Source organism: Salmo salar, chromosome 20 (assembly GCF_965601325.2).
Source record: "Salmo salar chromosome 20, fSalSal1, whole genome shotgun sequence".
NCBI classification, from domain to species: Eukaryota; Metazoa; Chordata; class Actinopteri; order Salmoniformes; family Salmonidae; genus Salmo; species Salmo salar.
Window position 1 is genome coordinate 21,949,955 of NC_138310.1, and position 27,914 is coordinate 21,977,868.

The 27,914-nt window shown below is 42.0% G+C and overlaps 1 protein-coding gene and 1 non-coding gene across 2 annotated transcripts in view; one reads left to right on the forward strand and one right to left on the reverse strand.

Annotated features, from left to right (window-relative positions):
• Positions 1-27,914, forward strand: part of LOC106579901 (neuronal calcium sensor 1) — a 38,573-nt gene that overhangs the window by 1,441 nt on the left and 9,218 nt on the right. Inside the window, exon 3 of the mRNA XM_014160255.3 lies at positions 12,075-12,099. Within this exon, the coding sequence (XP_014015730.1) occupies positions 12,075-12,099 (25 nt within the window). The remainder of the gene's footprint in view (positions 1-12,074; positions 12,100-27,914) is intronic.
• trnat-ugu (transfer RNA threonine (anticodon UGU)) lies at positions 24,652-24,727 on the reverse strand. The gene has a single exon. It is a non-coding gene; the product is annotated as a tRNA-Thr (tRNA).

Here is a 27,914-nt window from a genome sequence, read left to right on the forward strand (position 1 = left end):
CAAGTAGCAGGCGAAATAACACTATTTTCATCGTGTGCAATAGGTCACTTAGCCTAAGTCAGGCAAAGTGGACTGGAGGCATTTGCATCAATAACAAGATAATCACAATTATGTTAATTAGGATCTCTAATCACAGAATGAACATATCCACATACTGTTGAAGTCGGAAGTTTACATACACCTTAATCATCTCAACTCAACATCATTTCAACTCAGTTTTTCACAATTCCTGACATTTATTTAATCCTAGTAAAAATGTCCTGTCTTAGGTCAGTTAGGATCACCACTTTATTTTAAGAATGTGAAATCTCAGGATAATAGTAGAGAGAATGATTTATTTCAGCTTTGATTTCTTTCATCACATTCCCAGTGGGTCAGAAGTTTACATGAAAATGTTATATAGGATTGAGGTCAGGGCTTTGTGATGGCCACTCCAATACCTTGACTTTGTTGTCCTTAAGCCATTTTGCCACAACTTTGGAAGTATGCTTGGGGTCATTGTCTATTTGGAAGACCCATTTGCGACCAAGCTTTAACTTCCCGACTTATGTCTTGAGATGTTGCTTCAATGTATCCACATCATTTTCCTAGCTCATGATGCCATCTATTTTGTGAAGTGCACCAGTCCCTCCTGCAGCAAAGCAACCCCACAACATGATGTTGCCACCCCCGTTCTTCACGGTTGGGATGGTGTTCTTTGGCTTTGTCGTGTCTTTGGGGTACCATTAAACTGAAGACATGTTTATCAATGAACTCCCTGTAATTATTATCACGCGATCAAACTGATTAATCGTTTAATTGTAATTAACTAGGAGATCGGGGCACCAAGGAAAATATTCAGATTACGAAGTTATAATTTTCCTAATATAACTTTCCTATATTTTAACATTATATATTATATTATATTATAGTATAGGCCGATTATCTTCTGGTTTAAATGGTATATTTTACCTCGCGTCCAGTCTCATTCCAAACGTCGTAAATTGTTGTATCTGCACGAACCCAGTCTTTACTAAGAGTCATCCATACATCAATTGTCTTAAAATCATTTATTTACTAAACTAATTAATTCACAGCAAGTATACAAACAGTAATTATCATCACAAAGAATTGGTAGAGTAATGTGCCCTAGTGGGCTAAACCAGGCATGGCTGGTGTCTTGTTAACAATGGGTCATAAACTGTTCAGCTGAGGAGGTACACAGAGTTCATTAATATTAACAATTGACAATTGAACGCTCACTCATTCGGGAACAATTGCAATCAATATATATTTACGCTCAGTGTGTCGTCGGGATCCTTGTTGGAGCGTCGTTCTGTTTGAGAGTTTTCTCTCTCTCTCTCTCTCTCTCTCTCTCTTTCTCTCTCGGTTAGAATGAATCTTTCAAAGCGACATAATTTACTTAGCTGCAGACTAATAATTAATATCAAAGACTTGTTCTTATTCTGTCAGTATCAATAGTCTAAAAGTTAACCACGTGGTATAGTTCACTTTCAGTAGAGTACTTGGATGGTCAAACCTATTGGCCAACTCGCAATGGAGTGGAGGCCGGGTCTGTTAGACTAGTAAGTCAGGGGGGGTTTTATAGTGAACAGAGAACATGACGCCTGGTCCTGTCTGTGTCCCTGGGGGCGTGCCGATGACTGAGTTAAGCTTGGTACAGGAATACAACTCCATCACATTAACATCAGTACATAGATTCTCAATGTATTACAAAAGCTTTATCCTTATTAATACATTCTATACAACCATGTGGATGCAATTCTCATCACTGAGGCTATTATATAAACCGTTTTATGGTAATATGGCTATATTGTCTCTTCTGAGTATCACAAAATTGTACCAAGCGGACCAGTTCGTAGCTGGATTCTTCACCAATCTTCCATACCTTCTCCAGAACACAAATGTCGCTTGGCTCCCCAATTCTGTGAGTTGGAAGAATTTCCTGTGTCTCTCTATGGGCCATGTGGCAAGAGATTCTCCTCGTAGAGTTTTTACAACCCTTTCACACAGGGCCTGGGTGGGGGAAGGTAGGTTGGGGGATGGTGCAAAGGGGGGAGGGGGTCAACTGTCCTCCCTGTACTCAAAGAGGCCAACGTCATGACAGCTTGCAAGCTTCCCCCTTTTTCCTCCAAACATAACAATGGTCATAATGGCCAAACAGTTCTATTTTTGTTTCATCAGACCAGAGGACATTTCTCCAAAAAGTACAATCTTTATCCCCATGTGCAGTTGCAAACCAAAGTCTGGCTTTTTTTATGGTGGTTTTGGAGCAGTGGCTTCTTCCTTGCTGAGCAGCCTTTTAGGTTATGTCGATATAGGACTCATTTTACTGTGGATATATGATACTTTTGTACCTGTTTCCTCCAGCATCTTCACAAGGTCCTTTGCTGTTGTTCTATGATTGATTTGAACTTTTCGCACCAAAGGACGTTCATCTCTAGGAGACAGAATGCGTCTCCTTCCTGAGCGGTATGACGGCTGCGTGTTCCCATGGTGTTTATACTTGCGTACTATTGTTTGTACAGATGAACGTGGTACCTTCAGGCATTTGGAAATTGCTCCCAAGGATGAACCAGACTTGTGGAGGTCTACAAATTATTTTCTGAGGTCTTGGCTGATTTCTTTTGATTTTCCCATGATGTCAAGCAAGAGGCACTGAGTTTGAAGGTAGGCCTTGAAATACATCCACATGTACACCTACAATTGACTCAAATGATGTCAATTAGCCTATCAGAAGCTTCTAAAGCCATGACATCATTTTCTGGAATTTTCCAAGCTGTTTAAAGGCACAGTCAACTTAGTGTATGTAAACTTCTGACCCACTGGAATTGTGATACAGTGAATTATAAGTGAAATAATCTGTCTGTAAACAATTGTTGGAAAAATGACTTGTGTCATGCACAAAGTAGATGTCCTAACCGACTTGTCAAAACTATAGTTTGTTAACAAGACATTTGTGGAGTGGTTGAAAAATTTGTTTTAATGACTCCAACATAAGTGTATGTAAACTTCCGACTTCAACTGTAGCCATTTAAATGAAGCCGTCCATTTTGCATATAAATATTGCTTTTTGTTCCTTCAGCATTTAGAACACTAGAGTTGAAACATTCCATTTGTGCTCACAGTATTGAATCTAGTGGGGTGGTGGTTAGCTTGTAGCATTGCATGCCAGGTGTTGGGTGGGAGTTGACAGCCAATGGCTGCTTAATGACAGTTCTGTTCACGCAGTGGGCTTCACCACACCACAACCAGGGAAGGCTGCTGTGGCAGGAGATTGAAGAGCTGAGGAAGATTTGGCTTCGTGCTGGGATGGGCTGTTTGCTGCTCTCCTTTATCCAGCTCTCTCTTCTGTTTTCTCCTCTCTCTCTCTCCCTCCACATCCCCTAATTGCCCTATTTGAGCAGGGAATGGAACAGTATAATTAGGATCTCATCTCCTTAGCTTTGCACAGAGGGGCACCCAGCCTTTTCTCCCAGCATGCCCACTCCCTTACCCCGCTCTCGTCTAATTTAGACACCCTATCATTTCTCCCCTCATTCCATCTCCTTTTCTTTCTGATTCTTCTTCTCCCTCTCCTGTTGAGAGGCTTAAATATTCTTCCTCTAACTTATAAATAATATCCTTTCTTCCTTTCTCATTGGAAGTTGTTTTCCTTGATCAATTTTGAGCCCAGGAAGTTGTAGGCCTGTTTTCAGTGCCATAATAAAAGATTAAAAGAAGCTGGCTTACCCTACTGTCCTGTCCAAGGCACACACCCAAATTAGAGGAGGAGCACCGTCTGTGCGTTAACAATTTCAGGATGCAGTTCTGGAGATTGTGTTTTTTTTTTTTGCATCTAAGGTAATTTGACAGCCAGTCAAGTAAATCTCATAAGCAACGTTTTTACTCCTATTGCCAACCTCACTTTGATCCAATGTCAAGTTTGAGACATTCTCTTTTGACACTTCAAAGTAAAAGCCTATCTATAATTATACCAGTCTTACACATTTGATTGTGCGGGCAGAAAGCAGAGATACTTCCTCTGCTTGCCATTTTCTATTAGCTATTTCAATTTGCCAATTTAACAAGCATTTAATATTGCATGTTATGGCTTAAAACATACCCATATTTTAATGTAGGGGGCCACAGTTTAGCCTACTGTACCTAAAACTGAACAAGCCTAAATGGTTTTCCAAATGACTGGTCTGATATCATATGGAAAGAGGAATCCCAGTCAAATAACTTGAGGATGTAATAGGTGTTTTTGTTAGCCGTCAGACTCAGCTCAGAGGTTTATACTGACAGAGTGCAAGCTGGATGTGAGTAGGCCTGCAGGGCAAATGAGCTGCTAGCCCTGGCCTCACTGCTCTCCTCCCTCCTCATAGGCTGATTGTATTACTGCCCATTGCCTTTGACTGAGTTACATAATCAAACTTGATTAAATCTCAGCCATGGTGAATTGCCTAGATTTTTGGACGGCATTGACTTTTGAGGCCAATTTAATGGCTTGCCTGACAGTCGTGAGATTGACTCTATAATTTATGAATGTGTCACATGATAATTCTCTGTGAAGCGCTGAGCAAAGCAGTTATGTACATGTGGGCATAGGCTATACCCTCAGTGGAAATTGGTTGCATCATGTCTCTTTACTGCTCTTATACCTACTGCACCAGTCAGCCACAATACTGGACAATGATTCTGGTTCTAAATAGGCTAATAAAAATATTGTAACTAGTCTGTTAAAACCTCTACGGGATCGGTGTCCCCTCTACGGGATGGCTGAGCTAACGTGCGCTAATGTGATTAGCATGACGTTGTAAGGAACAAGAACATTTCCCAGGACATAGACATGTCTTATATGGGCAGAAAGATCAAATGTAGCATAGTTTTGTTTGATAAAACCTATTTTTATATTCAAATGTAGGAACTGGGTTCTACAGTTTGAACCCCTGCTGTGTCTGCACATGTCTTTTCTGTAGGGAAGCTAATTATCCATCATTTATGACATTCCTGGTAGTGTAATTTTTTTAATTTATTACCATATAATTTTTGTATGTTATCTATAGTTATGTACTTGAAAATGCATCAATTGACCAATTCGGCACATTTGGGTAGACTTGATACAACATTTTGAACAGTATGGTTCATTGGATCAGTCTAAAACTTTGCACATACACTGCTGGCATCTAGTGGCCAAAATCGAAATTGCGCCTAGACTCCTAAGTGATATAATGGCCTTTCTCTTGCATTTCAATTGGAACAAAAAAATAGAAAACACATCTTTTTCTTTGTTTTATTTTTTACCTGATCTAATGTCTTATATTCTCCTACATTCATTTCACATTTCCACAAATTCAAAAAGTTTCCTTTCTACTGGTATCAATAATATGCATGTCCTTGCTTCAGGTCCTGAGCTACAGGCAGTTAGATTTGCGTGTCATTTTAGGCGACAATGTGGAAAAAAGGGTCCAATATTTAAAAGGTTATTAAGAGAGAACAAATCGCCTGGCTGAGTCATTCTCACGAAACTGACAATTGACTCCATTATGCTCAAGTGTAATTTTTCCATAACTTTTCTTTTAGAATCATTGAGATTAGGATCAGTACTTATCTATTTAATAATAATAATAATAATAATGTTTTTTTTTTATCAGATATTATGTATTTTACCACCATTTCCACATCTACCAACACAAAAATGGTCATTACCGCAACAGTTTTCAAAGTCCCAAAAAGTAATAAACAAATCAATTTCTAATATTTTTTTACATTGCTCCCCTAATGAGAATAAAAATATAAAAAATGTATTTCGTATTTTATCTCATTGCCATAACACACAACCTTTTTTTTTTTACTTTGTTTTGGTCATAATAATTTTTGTATACATGTCATTTTTTTATTTTTTATTATATGTAGACACATTTGAATAAAGAACAAAAGTCACATTAAGCAAAATTGTTAAAGTACAGTGCATTTGGCAAGTATTCAGACCGCTTGACTTTTTCCACATTTTGTTACGTTTCAGCCTTATTCTAAAATGTATTAAATTGTTTTCCCCCCTCATCATTCTACACACAATACCCCATAATGACAAAGTAAAAATAGGTTTTTAGAAATTAAAAAAATGGAAATATCACATTTACATAAGTATTTTAGACCCTTTACTCAGTACTTTGTTTAAGCACCTTTGGTAGCGATTACAGTCTCGAGTCTACTTGGGTATGACGCTACAAGCTTTACACACCTGTATTTGGGGAATTTCTCCCATTCGTCTCTGCAGAGCCTTTCAAACTGTCAGGTTGGATGGGGAGCGTCGCTGCACAGCTATTTTCAGGTCTCTCCGGAGATGTTTGATCGGGTTCAAGTCCAGGTTCTGGCTGGGTCACTCAAGGACATTCAGAGACTAGTCCCGAAGCCACTCCTGTGTTGTCTTGGCTGTGTGCTTAGGGTCGTTGTCCTGTTGGAAGGTGAAACTTCGCCCCAGTCTGAGGTCCTGAGCGCTCTGGAGCAGATTTTCATCAAGGTTCTCTCTGTACATTTTTATCAAGGTTCTCTCTGTTCATCTTTCCCTCGATCCTGTCTCCCAGCCCCTGCTGCTGAAAAACATCCCCACAGCATGATGCTGCCACCACCGTGCACCATAGGGATTGTGCCAGGTTCCTCCAGATGTGACGCTTGGCATTCAGGCCAAAGAGTTCAATCTTAGTTTCATCAGAGCAAAGAATCTTGTTTCTCATGGTCTGAGAGTCCCTTATGTGCCTTTTGGCAAACTTCAAGTGGGCTTTCATGTGCCTTTTACTGAGGAGTAGCTTCCGTCTGGCCACTCTACCATAAAGGCCTGATTGGTGGTGCTGCAGAGATGGGAAAACCTTCCAGAAGGACAACCATCTCCACAGAGGAACTCTGGAGCTCTTTCAGAGTGACCATCGGGTCACCTCCCTGACCAAGGCCCTTCTACCGGGATTAATCAGTTTGGCCGGACAGCCAGCTCTAGGAAGAGTCTGGGGGGTTCCAAACTTCTTCCATTTAAGAATGATGGAGTCCACTGTGTTCTTGGGGACCTTCAATGCTTCAGACATTTTTTGGTACCCTTCCCCAGATCTGTGCCTCGACACAATCCCACCCACTTTGCCAAAGCACATCCCCTACACCACTAGAGGGATGTCTCCAACCACCAACTTACCGTCCTAAGACAAGGCCGAGTATAGCCCACAACGATCTCCGCCATGGCACAACCCAAGGGGGGGCGCCAACCCAGACAGGAAGACCACGTCAGTGACTCAACCCACTCAAGTGACGCACCCCTCCCATGGACGGCATGGAAGAACACCAGTAAGCCAGTGACTCAGCCCCTGTAAAAGGGTTAGAGGCAGAGAATCCCAGTGGAAAGAGGGGAACCGGCAAGGCAGAGACAGCAAGGGCGGTTCGTTGCTCCAGCCTTTCCGTTCACCTTCACACTCCTGGGCCAGACTATACTTAATCATAGGACCTACTGAAGAGATAAGTCTTCAGTAAAGACTTAAAGGTTGAGACTGAGTCTGCGTCTCTCACATTGGTAGGCAGACCATTCCATAAAAATGGAGCTCTATAGGAGAAAGCCCTACCTCCAGCCGTTTGCTTAGAAATTCTAGGGACAATTAGGAGGCCTGCGTCTTGTGACCATAGCGTACGTGTAGGTATGTACGGCAGGACCAAATCGGAAAGATAGGTAGGAGCAAGCCCATGTAATGCTTTGTAGGTTAGCAGTAAAACCTTGAAATCAGCCCTTGCGTTAACAGGAAGCCAGTGTAGGGAGGCTAGCACTGGAGTAATATGATCAAATTTTTTGGTTCTAGTCAGGATTCTAGCAGCCGTATTTAGCACTAACTGAAGTTTGTTTAGTGCTTTATCCGGGTAGCCGGAAAGTAGAGCATTGCAGTAGTCCAGCCTAGAAGTAACAAAAGCATGGATTAATTGTTCTGCGTCATTTTTGGACAGAAAGTTTCTGATTTTTGCAATGTTACGTAGATGGAAAAAAGCTGTCCTTGAAACAGTCTTGATATGTTCTTCAAAAGAGAGATCAGGGTCCAGAGTAACGCCGAGGTCCTTCACAGTTTTATTTGAGACGACTGTACAACCATCCAGATGAATTGTCAGATTCAACAGAAGATCTCTTTGTTTCTTGGGACCTAGAACAAGCATCTCTGTTTTGTCCGAGTTTAAAAGTAGAAAGTTTGCAGCCATCCACTTCTTTATGTCTGAAACACAGGCTTCTAGCGAGGGCAATTTTGGGGCTTCACCATGTTTCATTGAAATGTACAGCTGTGTGTCGTCCGCATAGCAGTGAAATTTAACATTATGTTTTCGAATGACATCCCCAAGAGGTAAAATATATAGTGAAAACAATAGTGGTCCTAAAACGGAACCTTGAGGAACACCGAAATTTACAATTGATTTGTCAGAGGACAAACCATTCACAGAGACAAACTGATATCTTTCCGACAGATAAGATTTAAACCAGGCCAGAACTTGTCCATGTAGACCAATTTGGGTTTCCAATCTCTCCAAAAGAATGTGGTGATCGATGGTATCAAAAGCGGCACTAAGATCTAGGAGCACGAGGACAGATGCAGAGCCTCGGTCTGACGTCATTAAAAGGTCATTTACCACCTTCACAAGTGCAGTCTCAGTGCTATGATGGGGTCTAAAACCAGACTGAAGCGTTTCGTATACATTGTTTGTCTTCAGGAAGGCAGTGAGTTGCTGTGCAACAGCTTTTTCAAAAAAATTTGAGAGGAATGGAAGATTCGATATAGGCCGATAGTTTTTTATAATTTCGGGGTCAAGATTCGGCTTTTTCAAGAGAGGCTTTATTACTGCCACTTTTAGTGAGCTTGGTACACATCCGGTGGATAGAGAGACGTTTATTATGTTCAACATAGGAGGGCCAAGCACAGGAAGCAGCTCTTTCAGTAGTTTAGTTGGAATAGGGTCCAGTATGCAGCTTGAGGGTTTGGAGGCCATGATTATTTTCATCATTGTGTCAAGAGATATAGTACTAAAACACTTTAGTATCTCCCTTGATCCTAGGTCCTGGCAGAGTTGTGTAGACTCAGGACAATGGAGCTTTGGAGGAATACCCAGATTTAAAGAGGAGTCCGTAATTTGCTTTCTAATGATCATGATCTTTTCCTCAAAGAAGTTCATAAATTTATTACTGCTGAAGTGAAAGCCATCCTCCATTTGCGAAGGCTGCTTTTTAGTTAGCTTTGCGACAGTATCAAAAAGAAATTTCGGATTGTTCTTATTTTCCTCAATTAAGTTGGAAAAATAGGATGATCGAGCAGCAGTGAGGGCTCTTCGATACTGCACGGTACTGTTTTTCCAAGCTAGTCGGAAGACTTCCAGTTTGGTGTGGCGCCATTTCCGTTCCAATTTTCTGGAAGCTTGCTTCAGAGCTCGTGTATTTTCTGTATACACCCCATATTTCTTGATAAACCCTACTTAATCAAATAACTGTTTTTATAAAAATGTTTTTCATGAAATTAGATGGTATTTGAAGGAAACCAGATCAAAGTATTATGACCAAAGTATGAAAAATGACTTGCTTTTACATTATTTACATTTACGTCATTTAGCAGACACTCTTATCCAGAGCGACTTACAAATTGGTGCATTCACCATTGATAACATTTGATCATAAAGTTACTGGTCCCCTCCTCCATGTCAAACACATAGATTCATTATTGAGGGGACAAGGTGACATCACCTTAACTCTCATTTAATTACACCAATGGTAACATGATATTCTCTTACTTAATTGAAATAAGTACTGCCTTGTAACCAACATCGGAGAAAACGTGTTTCCAGAGGGACGTGGTTTATATAGCTAGATAGCTACTCTACCGGTGCCAGAATTTGACTGTAGGATGTCAGCAAAACCCTATTCATCTATAGCAAAGATACTTACAATAAGCTCCCTGCCAACTAAGCCTGTCTTTTCAAACTTCCTGGTAGTTAGCCATGAGAGAGAAAGTACTTTTCAGAATGACTATTCAGGACCTTCCGATTTAAGTAGTGGTCCTAGTAAATAAACAAAATTACCAACACAGCACATCCAAATTAAGGTTCTCATTTCCGAAACAGACCTAAAAATGGTGGGTAATGAGACATTTGTGTTTCGGTAATGAGACCTCCTAAACTCAATCTGCAAATAATAGAAGACAGATGAGTCAGCAAACAATTGACCACATCACTGAAGCCCATTCATGCCACCATGTTGGTAAGTTAATGGTTCTCTGACTTTTCCCCAATTTCAGATTTTTTGCCATTTTGATAATGAGAAGGCCAAGTGGGGTAAAGGGGTTGTTTGAGAATAAGAACCTCACTCTGAAGGCATATAAGTAAATAGATTAATTTGTGCTTACCTAAGGACTACTCCTCTAGATGATGCATCATGGGTGAATAACATTTTATTTAAAAACTGGTTGGAGTTTTACGGGAACTTAAGCGTTGAGATACGTCCACAGACAGTGTTTTTATAAATATTATAGTTTAATGTAAACGTAAACTAGTATTCCGTTTTTATGATTTATGGAAAAACTAAAGCAACATATTTTGTGTTTTATTCAAACAAGTTAGGTTTTTCTACGATGAAATTGTCACCAGATCTCAACCCAATTGTACACTTATGGGAGATTCTGGAGCGGTGCCAAAGACAGCGTTTTCCACTGCCATCATCAACAAAACACCAAATTATGGAATTTTTCATGGAAGAATGGTGTTGCATCCCTCCAATAGAGTTCCAGACACTTGTAGAATATTTGCCAATGTGCATTGAAGCAACGCCCTATTAAGACACTTTATGTTGGTGTTTCCTTTATTTTGGCAGTTACCTGTATTTATTAAGCAAAATACCCAAGAAAACAACACTGCATCAGGCAATGTAAATAAATAGCCTATCCTTTGCTCTACATGACAAGCTTCATTAAAATGTTGAATTAACTACTTAGTGGTGAAATGGCACTGTCTAGGTTACTGTTGAATGAAAGAGGAAAATTAAGAGAATGGTTTCTTTTTTTTTTGGTCTTTAAAATGAGGCAATCTTTCCCCAAATGATATTTGTTTGAGCGTGTAGGCGGAAAGGCGGACACCTACTCTCAATTATATCATCCCTCTCCCTTTCCACTGGGAACTCATTCACTCACTGGCATGAGCTTGTACTTGGAAGGTTACAGGTATTCCTGGACATGACCTTTGCACATTCACTGTGTAAGGTTCAGGTAATATGATAGTTGTGACTATTCAAACCTATGAATTATTCCCTCCACAGACTGGATAAAGTCTTGCAGGACTCTATATATGAGTTTTTTTTTTCATCCAACCAAGATGGTGACAACAACATTATGACCTGTGGCAGAGGGAACAGCAAAATATAGCCCGTGAACATTTAGTTTGTTGTATTGTGTGTAGTGCCTTAAGTAGCATCCTGTATAGAGAAAGCTACCTGTCTGTCCGAAGAACCACTGCTATGAGCAGTGTACCTTCAGAACGACGTCACAGGACCCCCAGGTTTTCAGCCCTTGTTTTAGAGAGTATGCCCCAGGGTTCAGATTGTGAAAGGAGAACCATGAGGGAGTAGTTGATTAGATACTGGCAGATAATAATGCTGCTTGTGTGGGCATGATAACATGTCTCGTTACCCAAGCCACTCACCTTCCTGCTGAGTGACCTCTCTCTCTCTCACACACACAATGTGCTAAATTGACCTTTGAAATAATAATAATGATGTGGTCTTTGGGAGCAATGCAGCAGATTTGTGAATTCCATAGCTTCAGGTGTGATGAATCATTCGGTTTGTTACCAATATGTACGGAATTACACATTATTCCTCAGGGTGGTTACAAATTGAGAAACCCCAGTGCAATCATAATTTAAATAGACAGCACTATTAATAATATGCTTTCAAGCCAGATACACTGTCAGTCCAACCTGTACAGTCATGGGAATCTGTGATTTTCAACTGCCAATGGATTTGCCAAGTCATCTTAATGGTCTGAATCATAGTACATTAGTTTGTCTCTTGCTAAAAACAGTTTCTTTTTTTCTTACAGTTACAGAGAAAGAGGTGCAACAGTGGTAAGTACATCATTTTAAATGACCCTCCAAATCTCCTTCTCCACACTTTTTATTTTACCCCTCTTCTCCCAAAAATTATTCTAACCTATGCATTGCCCCTAGTCCTCAAATAGACTCAAATAGAACTGTAGCTGCCCATGTGGGTGATATTGACTGAGTCACCTGCAACATATGTTGTCTACTACATTTGGCAGATGTTCTTGTGTTAATGCCAGGTGCTCCAGGGGCCAGCTAAAGGCTGACTGCAGTCTGCAGGGCCACTGTGACTGGTCTGAACCTGGAGAGTAGGTCTGCTGCTCTGGGGGCTGAGAGCAGTGACTAGGGTGTGAGCTGGCTGGGCTGGTGGCCAGGAGCTTCCTGGGTTGTTGACTCATGTCTGACTGATGCTCCAACTCTGCAGCTGGGTATTAAGGCTTTTCTACAGAGGGAGTATTTCACTTTATATAGCCCTCTGATTAAATCCTCAATTTGATAGATCCGTGGCACACAGATATTGCTTCTGAGGTGGAATCCATGGGAAAAGTATTTAAGTAGGCTAGATAGTATAGTTCTACTGCAAAGTTAATTTCTCACACATTGCCTTGGAGACAGATGAGTTCTGAAAATAGAATGACTTTGAAGCCTGATAATAGTGAGACAGAGTGACTTTGGAGTCTGTCTGATAACACTGATACAAACACCTCCGGGATCTAATCCCTGCGCCTCCCAAGCCTTCTGGGGCTATTTTCAAGAAGGACTTCTGATAACAACAAAAAAATCGCTAGGTGCAAAGAGCATTCTACACTCTTTTGTGTTACTATAGCTCATAGCATTCCCTCCATGAGATTGTGGGCATATCATCAGATTGCACCTTAAATGTGTTTCAGAGAGGGTAGCCGTATTATCATGTATTGCTCTCTGGCCTCCCTCTACTCTCAGACTGCACTTAACCTACTGGCTTTGTGACTAAATAGGCCTACATGAACACAGACACCTCTCAAACCAGCCATGTCACAGATTTCCTACATAGTCAGGGATTGGTGATATTGTTGAGGAGGGAAATCAAATCAAAGTTTATTGGTCGCATGCACAGTTTAGCAGATTGTCATGAATACGCAGGGAGTCAGGAAGCAGGTGCAGAAGGAGAGTTTAATAACAATGATGAAAGGCAAATTAACAAAACAGGAGATGGGTACTGAACACGAAAGCAAACCAATACTGCCTGATGACTGAGGCTACTGAGGGCCAAATAAAGGGAGAGTAATCAAGGTGATGATGAAGTCCAGGTGTGTGTAATAATGGGGAGCAGGTAGGCGTAATGATGGTTGCCAACATCGGGGGTTAGTAGACCGGCGACGTCGAGCGCTGGAGTAGGCGTGACACATGTTATAGCGTGAGCAGCAAAAAGCTTATGTTACTAGCTCCTAACAATGCAGTAAAATGTCAAACAAGTACACATATAAATAAAAATGCACGATCACCCCAATTAAATATAATATATACTGAGTGTATGAAACATTATGAACACGTGCTCTTTCCATGACAAAGACTGGCCAGGTGAATCCAGGGAAAAGCTATGATCCCTTATTGATGTCACTTGTTAAATCCACTTTAATCAGTGTAGATGAAGGGGAGGAAAAAGGCTAAAGAAGGATTTTTAAGCCTTGAGACAATTGAGAAATGGATTGTGTATGTGTGCCATTCAGAGGGTGAATGGGCAAGACAAAATATTTAAGTGCCTTTGAACAGGGTATGGTAGCAGGCACTGGTTTGTGTCAAGAACTGCAACGCTGCTGGGTTTTTCACGCACATCAGTTTCCAGTGTGTATCAAGAATGGTCCGCCACTCAAAGGACATCCAGCCAACTTGACACAACTATGGGAAGCATTGGAGTCAACATGGGCCAGCATCTCTATGGAACGCTTGAGACACCTTGTAAAGGCCATGCCCTGATGAATTGAGGCTGTTCTGAGGGCAAAAAGGGGGTGCAAGTCAATATTAGGAAGGTGTTATTAATATTTTGTACACTCAATGTATATGTCATTTAGCAGACGCTTTAGAGCGACTTAGTCATGATTGCATACATTTTACGTATGGATGGTGCCGGGAATAGAACCCACTACCCTGGCATTACAAGCACCCTGCTCTACCAACTGAGCTACAAAGAACCTGATATGCTTACCAACCTGGCTCAAAGGTTGCTGCTGCCCCCTGGGGAAATGGCATGTGGAAGTGTAACCTGGATAGTGTTTGTCTATGGCCTAATACTAACCCCCCCCAATTATATATATTTTTTTATAAAACCATTATCAACAATATCTATTTTCCAGTCACAAAACTAAAACCATTAAATTGCCAAAAGTCTCTGACTTGACCAAACTAAGGGACAACCTGTAACCTCTCCGGTTCTAAACTGAGAGACCAACTCCATTTGCTCGGCCCATGGTCACAAGCACCAAGCCCCATCTGATATGTAGACAACAATGAGAGACTTGGAGCACTCAATGGAGGGGAACTGTTGGCCATATCCTCCTCACTTAACAGAAGACACACTAGGCTTACATCCTGCAGGAACTGTCAACCGCTCCTCAACAACAGGAAGTGACAACACCGGTGGATCTGGCTTCTCCAAGCTCCTGATTGTCATCACAAGACACAGCCGTGTCAACCTGCAAAACCCAGACCGGTCTTCCAGCGAATCCTCACAACATGACTGGAAATAATCTCCTCCGTACCATAGCTCCATGAGAAATGTGTCAGCTAAATCAAAACCTGACACCCAAACAACCTTACGGTCAGCCTGTTGAGGAACCACAACCTCCATTACTTTGGCAAAGAATGTGTCAGCTAAAGGAACAAAACTGACAAACTCTGACTTCAACAGATCACTCGGGGGAACCAACTTATTTCGCAGACACAACCTAGTGGCTCAGTAGCACTCAACCCAACAAAGAACGTCTCCCCTAAATGTACACCTGAATGAACCTCAAGGGTGCCCTACATCACATATCTCTGCCCAGGTCTCAGCTAGAGACACACAAGAATCACCTTCCTCACTAGGGAGAACCATTTCCTGGGAACCACTAGTTTAGAAGAGAAGTCCCCACACAAATCATCCTCCTCCCTATCTGGTTTGCATTCTTCTGACCCTAAGTAACTGCACACACTGGGGATACCTCAAAACGCTCCTTGAGAGACTCCACCCCTTACACACCTGACCTTTCACTGGGGTTAAACTAGCTCATCTAGCTCAAACCTGATCACTTGGGGAAACTAGCCCATTGCTCTGATCACTGGTGAAATCTAGTTTATTAACAAGACTGTCAACACAAACTTTCTACCCTCTATACTGTCCTTCATTTATCTGCTCTTTCAAGAGTGCTATTTCCTGTTCTAGCCTCGCAATTTGCAACAAGTCTTCCTTCTGAATGCTATCCACCAGAACCGCACTACTGCCACCGCACTTCTTGTTAGCATGAGAGAACCTCAATCTGAAAACCTCAACCAACTATCCTTTGCACAAAACACTGCTGGCTCAAATGCCCCCATGGACAAAATCAGTACGCTAATCAGAACAAATAAATCCACTCACAAAAGTCACAGTTAGCACTAGCTCACCGCTAACCAACCAATACATCCACGCACTCCAAGCCCATAGAGATAACCACTTCTATCAGGCAAAAACCTAACCAGCACGCCATGCTCAAATTCTACAAACCATAGCCACAGTTAGCCACTAGCCTAGCAGTAACACAACTTGATTTACCAAAGCTACACACTATAGCAACCTTTAGCCACTACCCTAGTGCTAACACAAACACATGTGCCACATAGCCCTCCAGACTACAAACTGGGAAATGTAATCCTGCAAATAGCGCCAAAACAGCTATCAAAACCATAGCCAAAAACATTCAACACAAAATGTTCCAGCCCACGGGCAAAACACCTCATCATCCCTACCGTAGTTAATGATTACCAGCTGCAAACTACATTCGCAGGCGTGACCACACCAAATATTTCTGTTGACCAACACCATCAGCTATCTTGGTAGCCAGCAACCTGAAGCTCACACCTGCACTGCTGACAACATCACCTAGCATGCTAGCTTGACACAAACACCTGCTACAAACTTTATCAACAGATGCACAGCCACACCATACCAGTTCAAACCACCCGGACTAACACCACAAATGCCAACATGTGTTAATATTTATCCCGGACTAGCCCACATCTGTTAGGACACCAATCACTAGCCTACAGATATTGTTGCACTCACTTTGTCGAGGGGTCTTAGGACTAGTTATGTGGTCTGTAACCTGAATGAATATGTGCATTTATGTGAGAAAAAATATTCAATTTTATTTGGAATGGCAAGCCAGACAAAATTAAAAAGGCCTATTTATATAATTAATATGAATTCGGAGGGCAGAAATGATTCAATACTAAAGTATTAGACCTCTCACTAAAGGCGTCAGTCATACAAAAGTTATACTTAAATCCGAACTGGTTCTCTAGCAAATTAGTAAGAATGTCTCACCCCATGTTCAATAATGGCCTTTTTCCCTTTATTCAGATTTCAACTGCTCACTTTCAGTTATTTGATAATGAAATAATCTCCAAAAAAGAGTTATTTTTTAAACAAGCCATAGAAAGTTGGTTGGAATTTAAGTTTAATCCACCAGAAAAGACAGAACAAATAATACAACAAATATTGTGGTTAAACTCAAATACACTAATTGATTTTTTTTTAAACTATTTTTTGATAAAATGTTTAAAGAAATGTATAATCTTTGTAGATTATATCATAAATAGGATTTGTGGAGTTGTGTCACACATGCAGCTAACACAAATATATGGAAATGTCTGCTCTACCCAAAATTACAACCAACTAATTGCAGCATTACCCACAAAAATGGAAGAGGCAAGTGGAAGGGGGAAAAGTAAGGAACTTGTCTGTCGGCCCTGCATTAAAGACCAAAATTGGTTAAAGAAAATTGTGATAAATAAAAATATATCCCAGTTTAATTTAAGGACCCAAAAATTGACAGCTGTGCCATTTAGATTGCGAAATAGTTGGGAGGAGATTTTCGATGTGCTGATTCCATGGCACATGGTTTATGAATTGACACGCAAAACGACACCGGTTTCAAAACCTTTTATTTATTTTTTTTACTTTCAATTTCAATTATTATAGAAAATTCTTGCAACCAATATAATGTTTTATATATAGAGGATACAATCTTCCCAGCTCTGCAGATTTTGCTGTGACGAGGCAGAGTCATTAGATCATTTATATTGGTACTGTCCATATGTAGCTTGTTTTTGGTCACAGGTCCAGGAATGGCTGAAGAATTGCAACATTTACCTGGAGCTAATGCTGCAGATACACTGTAGCAATACTGGGTGATTTGAAAAGTCAGTCAATTAATCAATAATATAATAATACTTTAAGCAAAAATGTTAATCTTTAATTTACAATCTGTAGAAACTATGAGAATAGAAAGGTTCAGAACTTTTTTGAAGCATCATAGCACAGTTGAAAAATATATGGATGGTGATAAGAGACAGATGGGAGGGGTTGAATGGAGCTGAAGGGCGGGACTGATATCAACAAGATAACAAATGTAAAATATACTGTGTCTGTAAAATGTATATAGGTTCAAAACTTTTGAACAGTTAAAAATATATGGCAAATAGAAATCAAACTGGATGGACATCAGAAATAGAGGAAGACCAGGACTAAAAACAAACAAAACTATTGTAAAATGGATTGTGACTGTAAAATGTATATTGCATGTATAAGCTGGAAGTAGAAGCTTAAGTGTTATTGTTTATTAGTTTACTCCAATTAGGGGAGAGGTGGTAGGGTTTGTGGGAAATAATAAAGGAAAATATATTTTATAAAGATATACACTGCTCAAAAAAATAAAGGGAACACTTAAACAACACAATGTAACTCCAAGTCAATCACACTTCTGTGAAATCAAACTGTCCACTTAGGAAGCAACACTGATTGACAATAAATTTCACATGCTGTTGTGCAAATGGAATAGACAACAGGTGGAAATGATAGGCAATTAGCAAGACACCCCCAATAAAGGAGTGGTTCTGCAGGTGGGGACCACAGACCACTTCTCAGTTCCTATGCTTCCTGGCTGATGTTTTGGTCACTTTTGAATGCTGGCGGTGCTTTCACTCTAGTGGTAGCATGAGACGGAGTCTACAACCCACACAAGTGGCTCAGGTAGTGCAGCTCATCCAGGATGGCACATCAATGCGAGCTGTGGCAAGAAGGTTTGCTGTGTCTGTCAGCGTAGTGTCCAGAGCATGGAGGCGCTACCAGGTGACAGGCCAGTACATCAGGAGACGTGGAGGAGGTCGTAGGAGGGCAACAACCCAGCAGCAGGACCGCTACCTCCGCCTTTGTGCAAGGAGGAGCAGGAGGAGCACTGCCAGAGCCCTGCAAAATCACCTCCAGCAAGCCACAAATGTGCATGTGTCTGCTCAAACGGTCAGAAACAGACTCCATGAGGGTGGTATGAGGGCCTGACGTCCACAGGTGGGGGTTGTGCTTACAGCCCAACACCGTGCAGGACGTTTGGCATTTGCCAGAGAAGACCAAGATTGGCAAATTCGCCACTGGCGCCCTGTGCTCTTCACAGATGAAAGCAGGTTCACACTGAGCACGTGACAGACGTGACAGAGTCTGGAGATGCCGTGGAGAACGTTCTGCTGCCTGCAACATCCTCCAGTATGACCGGTTTGGCGGTGGGTCAGTCATGGTGTGGGCTGGCATTTCTTTGGCCGCACAGCCCTCCATGTGCTCGCCAGAGGTAGCCTGACTGCCATTAGGTACCGAGATGAGATCCTCAGACCCCTTGTGAGACCATATGCTGGTGCGGTTGGCCCTGGGTTCCTCCTAATGCAAGACAATGCTAGACCTCATGTGGCTGGAGTGTGTCAGCAGTTCCTGCAAGAGGAAGGCATTGATGCTATGGACTGGCCCGCCCGTTCCCCAGACCTGAATCCAATTGAGCACATCTGGGACATCATGTCTTGCTCCATCCACCAACGCCACGTTGCACCACAGACTGTCCAGGAGTTGGTGGATGCTTTAGTCCAGGTCTGGGAGGAGATCCCTCAGGAGACCATCCGCCACCTCATCAGGAGCATGCCCAGGCGTTGTAGGGAGGTCATACAGGCACGTGGAGGCCACACACACTACTGAGCCTCATTTTGACTTGTTTTAAGGACATTACATCAAAGTTGGATCAGCCTGTAGTGTGGTTTTCCACTTTCAATTTGAGTGTGACTCCAAATCCAGACCTCCATGGGTTGATAAATTGGATTTCCATTGATTAAAAAAGTATTTAATAAGATTATTTCTTTCATTCAGATCTAGGATGTGTTGTTTAAGTGTTCCCTTTATTTTTTTGAGCAGTATATATACCACACACACACACACCCACACACACACACACACACACACACACACACACACACACCACCACACACACCGTATTTATGTTTATATACAGTTGAAGTCGGAAGTTTACATACACTTAGGTTGGAGTTATTAAAACTCGTTTTTCAACCAATCCACAAATGTCTTGTTAACAAACTATAGTTTTGGCAAGTCGGTTAGGACATCTACTTTGTGCATGACACAAGTAATTTTTCCAACAATTGTTTACAGACAGATTATTTCACTTATAATTCACTGTATCACAATTCCAGTGGGTCAGAAGTTTACATACACTAAGTTGACTGTGCCTTTAAACAGCTTGGAAAATTCCAGAAAATGATGTCATGGCTTTAGAAGCTTCTGATAGGCTAATTGACATCATTTGAGTCAATTGGAGGTGTACCTGTGGATGTATTTCAACACCTACCTTCAAACTCAGTGCCTCTTTGCTTGACAACATGGGAAAATCAAAAGAAATCAGCCAAGACCTAAGAAAAAAAATTGTAGACCTCCACAACTCTGGTTCATCCTTGGGAGTAATTTCCAAACGCCTGAAGGTACCACGTTCATCTGTACAAACAATAGTACGCAAGTATAAACACCATGGGAACACGCAGCTGTCATACTGCTCAGGATAGAGACGCGTTCTGTCTCCTAGAAATGAACGTACTTTGGTGCGAAAAGTTCAAATCAATCCAAGAACAACAGCAAAGGACCTTTGGTACAAAAGTATCTATATCCACAGTAAAACGAGTCCTATATCAACATAACCTGAAAGGCCTCTCAGCAAGGAAGAAGCCACTGCTCCAAAACCACCATTAAAAAAGCCAGACTACAGTTTGCAACTGCACATGGGGACAAAGATCGTACTTTTTGGAGAAACGCCCTCTGGTCTGATGAAATAAAAATAGAACTGTTTGGCCATAATGACCATCGTTATGTTTGAAGGAATAAGGGGGAGGCTTGCAAGCCAAAGAACACCATCCCAACCGAGAAGCACAGGGGTGGCAACATCATGTGGGGACCGCTTTGCTGCAGGAGGGACTGGTGCACTTCACAAAATAGATGGCATCATGAGGTGGGAAAATTATGTGGATATATTGAAGCAACATCAAGACATCAGTCAGGAAGTTAAAGCTTGGTCGCAAATGGGTCTTCCAAATGGACAATGACCCCAAGCTTGCTTCCAAAGTTGTGGCAAAATGGCTTAAGGACAACAAAGTCAATGTATTGAAGTGGCCATCATAAAGCCCTGCCCTCAATCCTATAGAAAATGTGTGGGCAGAAATGAAAAAGTGTGTGCGAGCAAGGAGGCCTAGAAACCTGACTCAGTTACACCAGCTCTGTCAGGAGGAATAACCCTAACCCTAACTTATTGTAGGAAGCTTGTGGAAGGCTACCCGAAACATTTGACCCAAGTTAAACAGTTTAAAGGCAATGCTACCAAATACTAATTGTGTGTATGTAAACTTCTGACCCACTGGGAATGTGATGAAAGAAATAAAAGCTGAAATAAATCATTCTCTCTACTATTATTCTGACATTTCACATCCTTAAAATAAAGTGGTGATCCTAACTGACCTAAGACAGGGAATTTTTACTATGATTAAATGTCAGGAATGGTTGAAAAACTGAGTTTAAATGTATTTGGCTAAGCTGTGTGTAAACGTCTGACTTCAACTGTATATATAAACATACATACATTTGTATGTATGTATATGTTTATATATATACAAACACACACATGTACGTGTATATATATTATATATGTGTATGTCTATTTTTTACCTTCATTTATCCATGAAGGTCAGTTAAGAACAAATTCTTATTTTCAATGACGGCCTAGGAACAGTGGGTTAACTGCCTTGTTCAGGGGCAGAACGGCAGATTTTTACCTTGTCAGCTCGGGGATTCAATCTTGCAACATTTCGGTTACTAGTCCAATGCTCTAACCATTAGGCTACCTACTGGTAAATAGTACCCGCAAAACACCAGTCTCAACGTCAACTGTGAAAGGGCAACTCTGGGATGCTGGCCTTCTAGGCAGAGTTGCAAAGAAAAAGGCATATCTCAGACTGGCCAACAAAAATAAAAGATTAACATGGGTAAAAGAACACAGACACTGGACAGAGGAACATCCCGGAGTCGCCTCTTCACTTTGACATTGAGACTGGTGTTTTGCGGTTATTATTTAATGAAGCTGACTTGTGAGGCGTCTGTTTCTCAAACTTGACACTCTAATGTACTTGTTCTCTTGCTAAGTTGTGCATCGGGGCCTCCCACTCCTCTTTTTATTCTGGTTAGGGCCAGTTTGTGCTGTTCTGTGAAGGGAGTAGTACACAGCAATTTCTCACATGGAATAGCCTTCATTTCTCAGAACAAGAATAGACTGATGAGTTTCAGAAGAAAGGTCTTTGTTTCTGGCCATTTTGAGCCTGATATCGAACCCACAAATGCTTATGCTCCAGATACTCAACTAGTCAGTTGTATTGCTTCTGTAATCAGCACAACAGTTTTCAGCTGTGCTAACATCATTGTAAAAGGGTTTTCTAATGATCAATTAGCCTTTTTAAAATGATGAACTTGGATTAGCTAACATAACGTGCCATTGGAACACAGGGGTGATGGTTGCTGATAATGGGCCTATGTACGCCTATGTAGATATTCCATTAAAAATCAGCCGTTTCCAACTACAAAGGGATAACGAATCCAGTTGTTTGTGTCATCCGTTTCGGGGAAAGTACCCGCGTAATTGCGCACCCAACTCACTCAGGTACTTCGCTATATCACATTTGACATTGTCCATAAGCTTGAGTTCATTTGCACACAAAAAATCATACAATGATGAAAAGACCTGTGTGTTGTCCTTGTTAATGCAGACAGAGAAGAGCTCCAATTTCTTAATCATAGCCTCATTTTTGTCCCGCACATTGAACATAGTTGTGGAGACTTCCTGTAATCCTAGATTCAGATCATTCAGACGAGAAAAAACATCACCCAGATAAGCCAGTTGTGTGAGAAACTCGTCATCATGCAAGCGGTCAGACAAGTGAAAATTATGGTCAGTAAAAAAAACTTTTAGCTCGTCTCTCAATAAAAAAAAACAACCTTTCAATACTTCTGTATGTTGTAAAAGCGTTACATGGTCGCTGCCCATATCATTGCATAGTGCAGTAAATACACGAGAGTTCAGGGGCCTTGCTTTAACAAAGTTAACCATTTTCACTGTAGTGTCCAAAATGTATTTCAAGCTGTCAGGCATTCCCTTGGCAGCAAGAGCCTCGGTGGATGCTGCAGTGTACCCAAGTGGCGTCTGGAGCAACTGCTTGCAATGCGCGTTACCACTCCACTATGTCTCCCTGTCATGGCTTTTGCGCCATCAGTACAGATACCAACACATCTTGACCACCAAAGTCCATTTGATGTCACAAAGCTATCCAGTACTTTCAAAATATCCTCTCCTGTTGTCCTGTTTCCCAGTGGTTTGTGTAACCAATGTGAAATGGCTAGTTAGTTAGCGGTGGTGCGCGCTAATAGCATTTCAATCAGTGACGTCACTCGCTCTGAGACTTGAAGTAGGGTTTCCCCTTGCGTTGCAAGGGCCGCGGCTTTTGTGGCGCGATGGGTAACGATGCTTCGTGGGTGTCAGTTGTTGATGTGTGCAAGGGTCCCTGGTTCGAGCCCAGGTTGGGGCGAAGAGAGGGACGGAACCTACACTGTTACATTTGCAGAAGAGGATGTCTTCCTTAATTGACCCCCCTTTAAAGTAACGGACATATACCAGGAGCTGTGCCAGGCACGCCACATCTGTTGACTCATCCAGCTGTAACGCATAGTATTCACTGGCTTGTATGCGAAGCAGTAATTGTTTCAAAACATATCCTGCCATGTCACTGATGCGTCGTGAAACAGTGTAGTTTGATGAAGGCATTGTCTGTATAGTTTTTTTGGCCTTTTCCCCCAGCATTGTCCCAGCCATATCTGTGGCAGCAGGAAGAATTAAGTCCTCCACAATAGAATGGGGCTTGCCAGTCCTAGCCACTCGGTAGCTCACCATATAAGACACTTCTAGCCACCTTATTAATAGTACCTGTTGCTTTTATACATGTCTTACTACTCAAAAGTCATCTTAATTCTCGCTCAAAAAACTCCTGTGGCTTATTTTTCAAATTGCCATGTTTTGTTTCTAAATGTCTGCACAGGAGTGAAGGTTTCATCGAGTTGTGAGATGAACACATATATAACACACTGTGGCTGAGGAAAGGCACTACTCCCAATATACAGTACTATTCAAAAGTTTGGGGTCACTTAGAAATGTCCTTGTTTTTTAAAGAAAAGCATTTTTTGTCTATTAAAATAACAACAAATTGATCAGAAATGCAGTGTAGACATTGTTAATGTTGTAAATGACTATTGTAGCTGGAAATGGCAGATTTTTTTTAATCTACATAGCCATACAGATCTACATAGGCGTACAGAGGCCTATACCCAGGTATTCCAGTTTGGGAATACCTGATCTAAAATATTGTGTGCTACAATGTAAGGCTGCTTGTTTCCAAATTATAACTGTTTTACTCAGGAAATGTTGTCTGCTGAACTGTTTTGTTTCCTTGCCACAATACCTCTTGAGTATCACGATACTGGTATTGTGACAACCCTAAAACATATACTTTCTTGAAGTTTTAACAGGTTAGATAAAAAAATACCCAATTATGGTCTCCCCATCATCATTGACACAAAAAAGGGTGGACATTTATGCTGTACTGTATTATTGGTAAACTCCTTATTGTGGATGTGTTGAGTGCTTGGTCTTGGAACCATCAGATCCTCCTCTCCACCCTCTCATGGCTGGGCTTCTCAGGCTCTGCACACTTTTTGGATTGCATCCTACCTGGCAGGCCGCTCCGACCAGGTGACGTGGAAAAGATCTGTGTCTGCATCACACACTCTCCCTACTGGTGTCCCCCAGGGCTTGGTTCTAGGCCCTCTCCTCTTCGCTCTATACACATTACATTTACATTTTAGTCATTTAGCAGACACTCGTATCCAGAGCAACTTACAGTAGTGAATGCATACATATTTTTTTTTATTTTTATCTTTTCCCATACTGGTCCCCCGTGGGAAACGAACCCACAACCCTGGCGTTACAAACACCATGCTCTACCAACTGAGCCACACGGGACCGTGTAACTCACTGACCGTGTAACAAGTAACTAGTTTCCATCATTTACTCACATGGTCTCTCCTGCGGATGACACTCAACTACTTTTCTCCTTCCCCTCTTCTGACACCCGTGGCAACATGCATCACTGCGTGCCTGGCAGATATCTCAGATTGGATGTCGCCCCCACCACCTCAAGCGTTACCTCAACAAGACGGAGCTGCTCTTCCTCTCAGGGAAGGCCTGCCCACTAAAAGTCCTCTCCATCACGGTTGACTACTCTACAGTGTCGCCCTTCCAGAGTGCAAATAACCTTGGCTTGACCCTGGACAACACCCTGTCTATCTCTGCAAACATCAAAGCAGTGACTCGCTCCTGCAGGTTCATGCTCTACAACATCCATAGAGTACGACCCTACATCACACAGGAAGCGGAGCAGGTCTTAATCCAGGCACTTGTCATCTCCCATCGGACTACTGCAACTTGACTAGGCTCCCCTCTTGTGCCATCAAACCTCTGCAACTTATCCAGAACACTGCAAGTCCGCCTGATTTTCAACCTTCCCATGTTCTCCCATGTCACCTCGACTAGGCTCCCCGCTTGTGCCATCAAACCTCTGCAACTTATCCAGAACACTGCAAGTCCGCCTGATTTTCAACCTTCCCATGTTCTCCCATGTCACCTCGCTGCCCGCACACTCCACTGGCTTCCAGTCGAATCTCGCATCCACTAAAATACCATGGTGCATGCCTACAGAGCAGCAAGAGGAATTGCCCTACCTTCAGGCTATGCTCAAACCTTACACCCAAAACCAAGCACTCCGCTCTGCCACCTCTGGTCTCTTGCTCAGCCCAGTCCAAGCTCTTCTCTGTCTTGGCAATCAAATCAAATACAGAAACCCAGCCTAAAACTCCAAACAGCAACCAATGCAGGTGTAGAAGCACGGTGGCTAGGAAAAACTCCCTAGAAAGGCCAAAACCTAGAGAGGAACCAGGCTATGAGGGTTGGCCAGTCCTCTTCTGGCTGTGCCGGGTGGAGATTATAACAGAACATGGCCAAGATGTTCAAATGTTCATAAATGACCAGCATGGTCAAATAATAATAATCACAGTAGTTGTCGAGGGTGCAACAGGTCAGCACCTCAGGAGTAAATGTCAGTTGGCTTTTCATAGCCAATCATTGAGAGTATCTCTACCGCTCCTGCTGTCTCTAGAGAGCTGAAAACCGCAGGTCTGGGACAGGTAGCACGTCCAATGGTGGAACCAGCTTCCCGCTGAAGCTAGGACAGCAGAATCCCTGCCCATCTTCCGAAATCACCTGAAACCCTACCTCTTCAAAGAGTATCTTAAATAATACCCATCCTCACCTCGAACCCCCCCCCAAAATAAATAAATAACATATAATTCCTGAAGCAACACTTGCACTTGACTGCCCCCTTTCTAGCTCTGACTTTGCTGAGAACTACTTTATTGTGGAAAAGTGTACTTGCTATGCATGTGATATGTGGTTGTCTTACGATGGATGCACTAACTGTAAGTCACTCTGGATAAGCGAGTCTGCTAAATGACTAAAATGTAAAAACGAAACAATGGAGGAGGTGTCACAAGGGTATTTGTGTCACATGACACTTTTATTCTGAAGTTTTGCCTGGCAAGCTGTGAAAATTGCAGGTAAACAGTGAATTAAAATATTTTGTTAGGTCGCTAAACCATTCGGGCTCCCGAGTGGCGCTGCGGTCTAATGCACTGCATCTTAGTGCTAGAGGCATCACTACAGACCCTGGTTCAATTCCAGTCTGTATCACAACTGGCCATGATTGGGAGTCCCATAGGGTGGCTCACAATTGGCCCAGCGCTGTCCTGGTTAGTGTTTGGCCCGCGGTAGGTCGTCATTGTAAATAAGAATTTGTTCTTACTGACTTGCCTAGTTAAATAACAGTTTAAAATTGCAATCACATTGTTGGACATGTTATGATACCCACCTTTTCTCCTTCTGATAGGTCCCGGCATCCGTTCATGACCAGGGGATCAGTCTGGCACCCAACTGTGCACTTTGTCTATCAGAAAAACAGGGTCAAAGATTGTCATCATCCCTCAATTATAAATATAGCTCGAGAATTAACAACCTTGTTTGGAAGCTAATTCTATGCTTGACAGATGTTGACTGATTTGCTCCAGATTGGATTCGATTCAGGCCGGTGACACCATACAACCTACTGTGACATGTTTTGCCATGGCCCTGGGTTGGTTTGAGTTGGTTGCTGCTAGTTAGTACACTGCTGTAGTCAGACATGAGTTGTTATCTAGTACTACCATAGGTCCATTCAATATTTATTTGTGCCCTAGTCATGGGTTGCACCTTGGAGGCTAATGTGACTGTTTCATCTAAATTACACAAATTTACAGTGACATGGAAATACGATGACATTGCCAAAGTAGGCAAATAATTAGTAGCAAACAACTTTGCCATATTATGACGTCAAATTTCCAAAGTTAAATCTAGAATTGGCTTCCTATTTCGCAACAAAGCATCCTTCACTCATGCTGCCAAACATACCCTCGTAAAACTGACCATCCTACCGATCCTCGACTTTGGCGATGACATTTACAAAATAGCCTCCAATACCCTACCCAATAAACTGGATGCAGTCTATCACAGTGCCATCCATTTTGTCACCAAAGCCCCATATACTACCCACCACTGCGACCTGTACGCTCTCGTTGGCTGGCCCTCGCTTCATACTCGTCGCCAAACCCACTGGCTCCAGGTCATCTACAAGACCCTGCTAGGTAAAGTCCCCCCTTATCTCAGCTCACTGGTCACCATAGCAGCACCCACCTGTAGCACGCGCTCCAGCAGGTATATCTCTCTAGTCACCCCCAAAGCCAATTCCTCCATTGGCCGTCTCTCCTTCCAGTTCTCTGCTGCCAATGACTGGAACGAACTACAAAAATCTCTGAAACTGGAAACACTTATCTCCCTCACTAGCTTTAAGCACCAGCTGTCAGAGCAGCTCAAAGATCACTGCACCTGTACATAGCCCATCTATAATTTAGCCCTAACAACTACCTCTTCCCCTACTGTATTTATTTATTTTTCTCCTTTGCACCCCATTATTTCTATTTCTACTTTGCACTTTCTTCCACCACAAATCTACCATTCCAGTGTTTTACTTGCTATATTGTATTTAATTTGCCACCATGGCCTTTT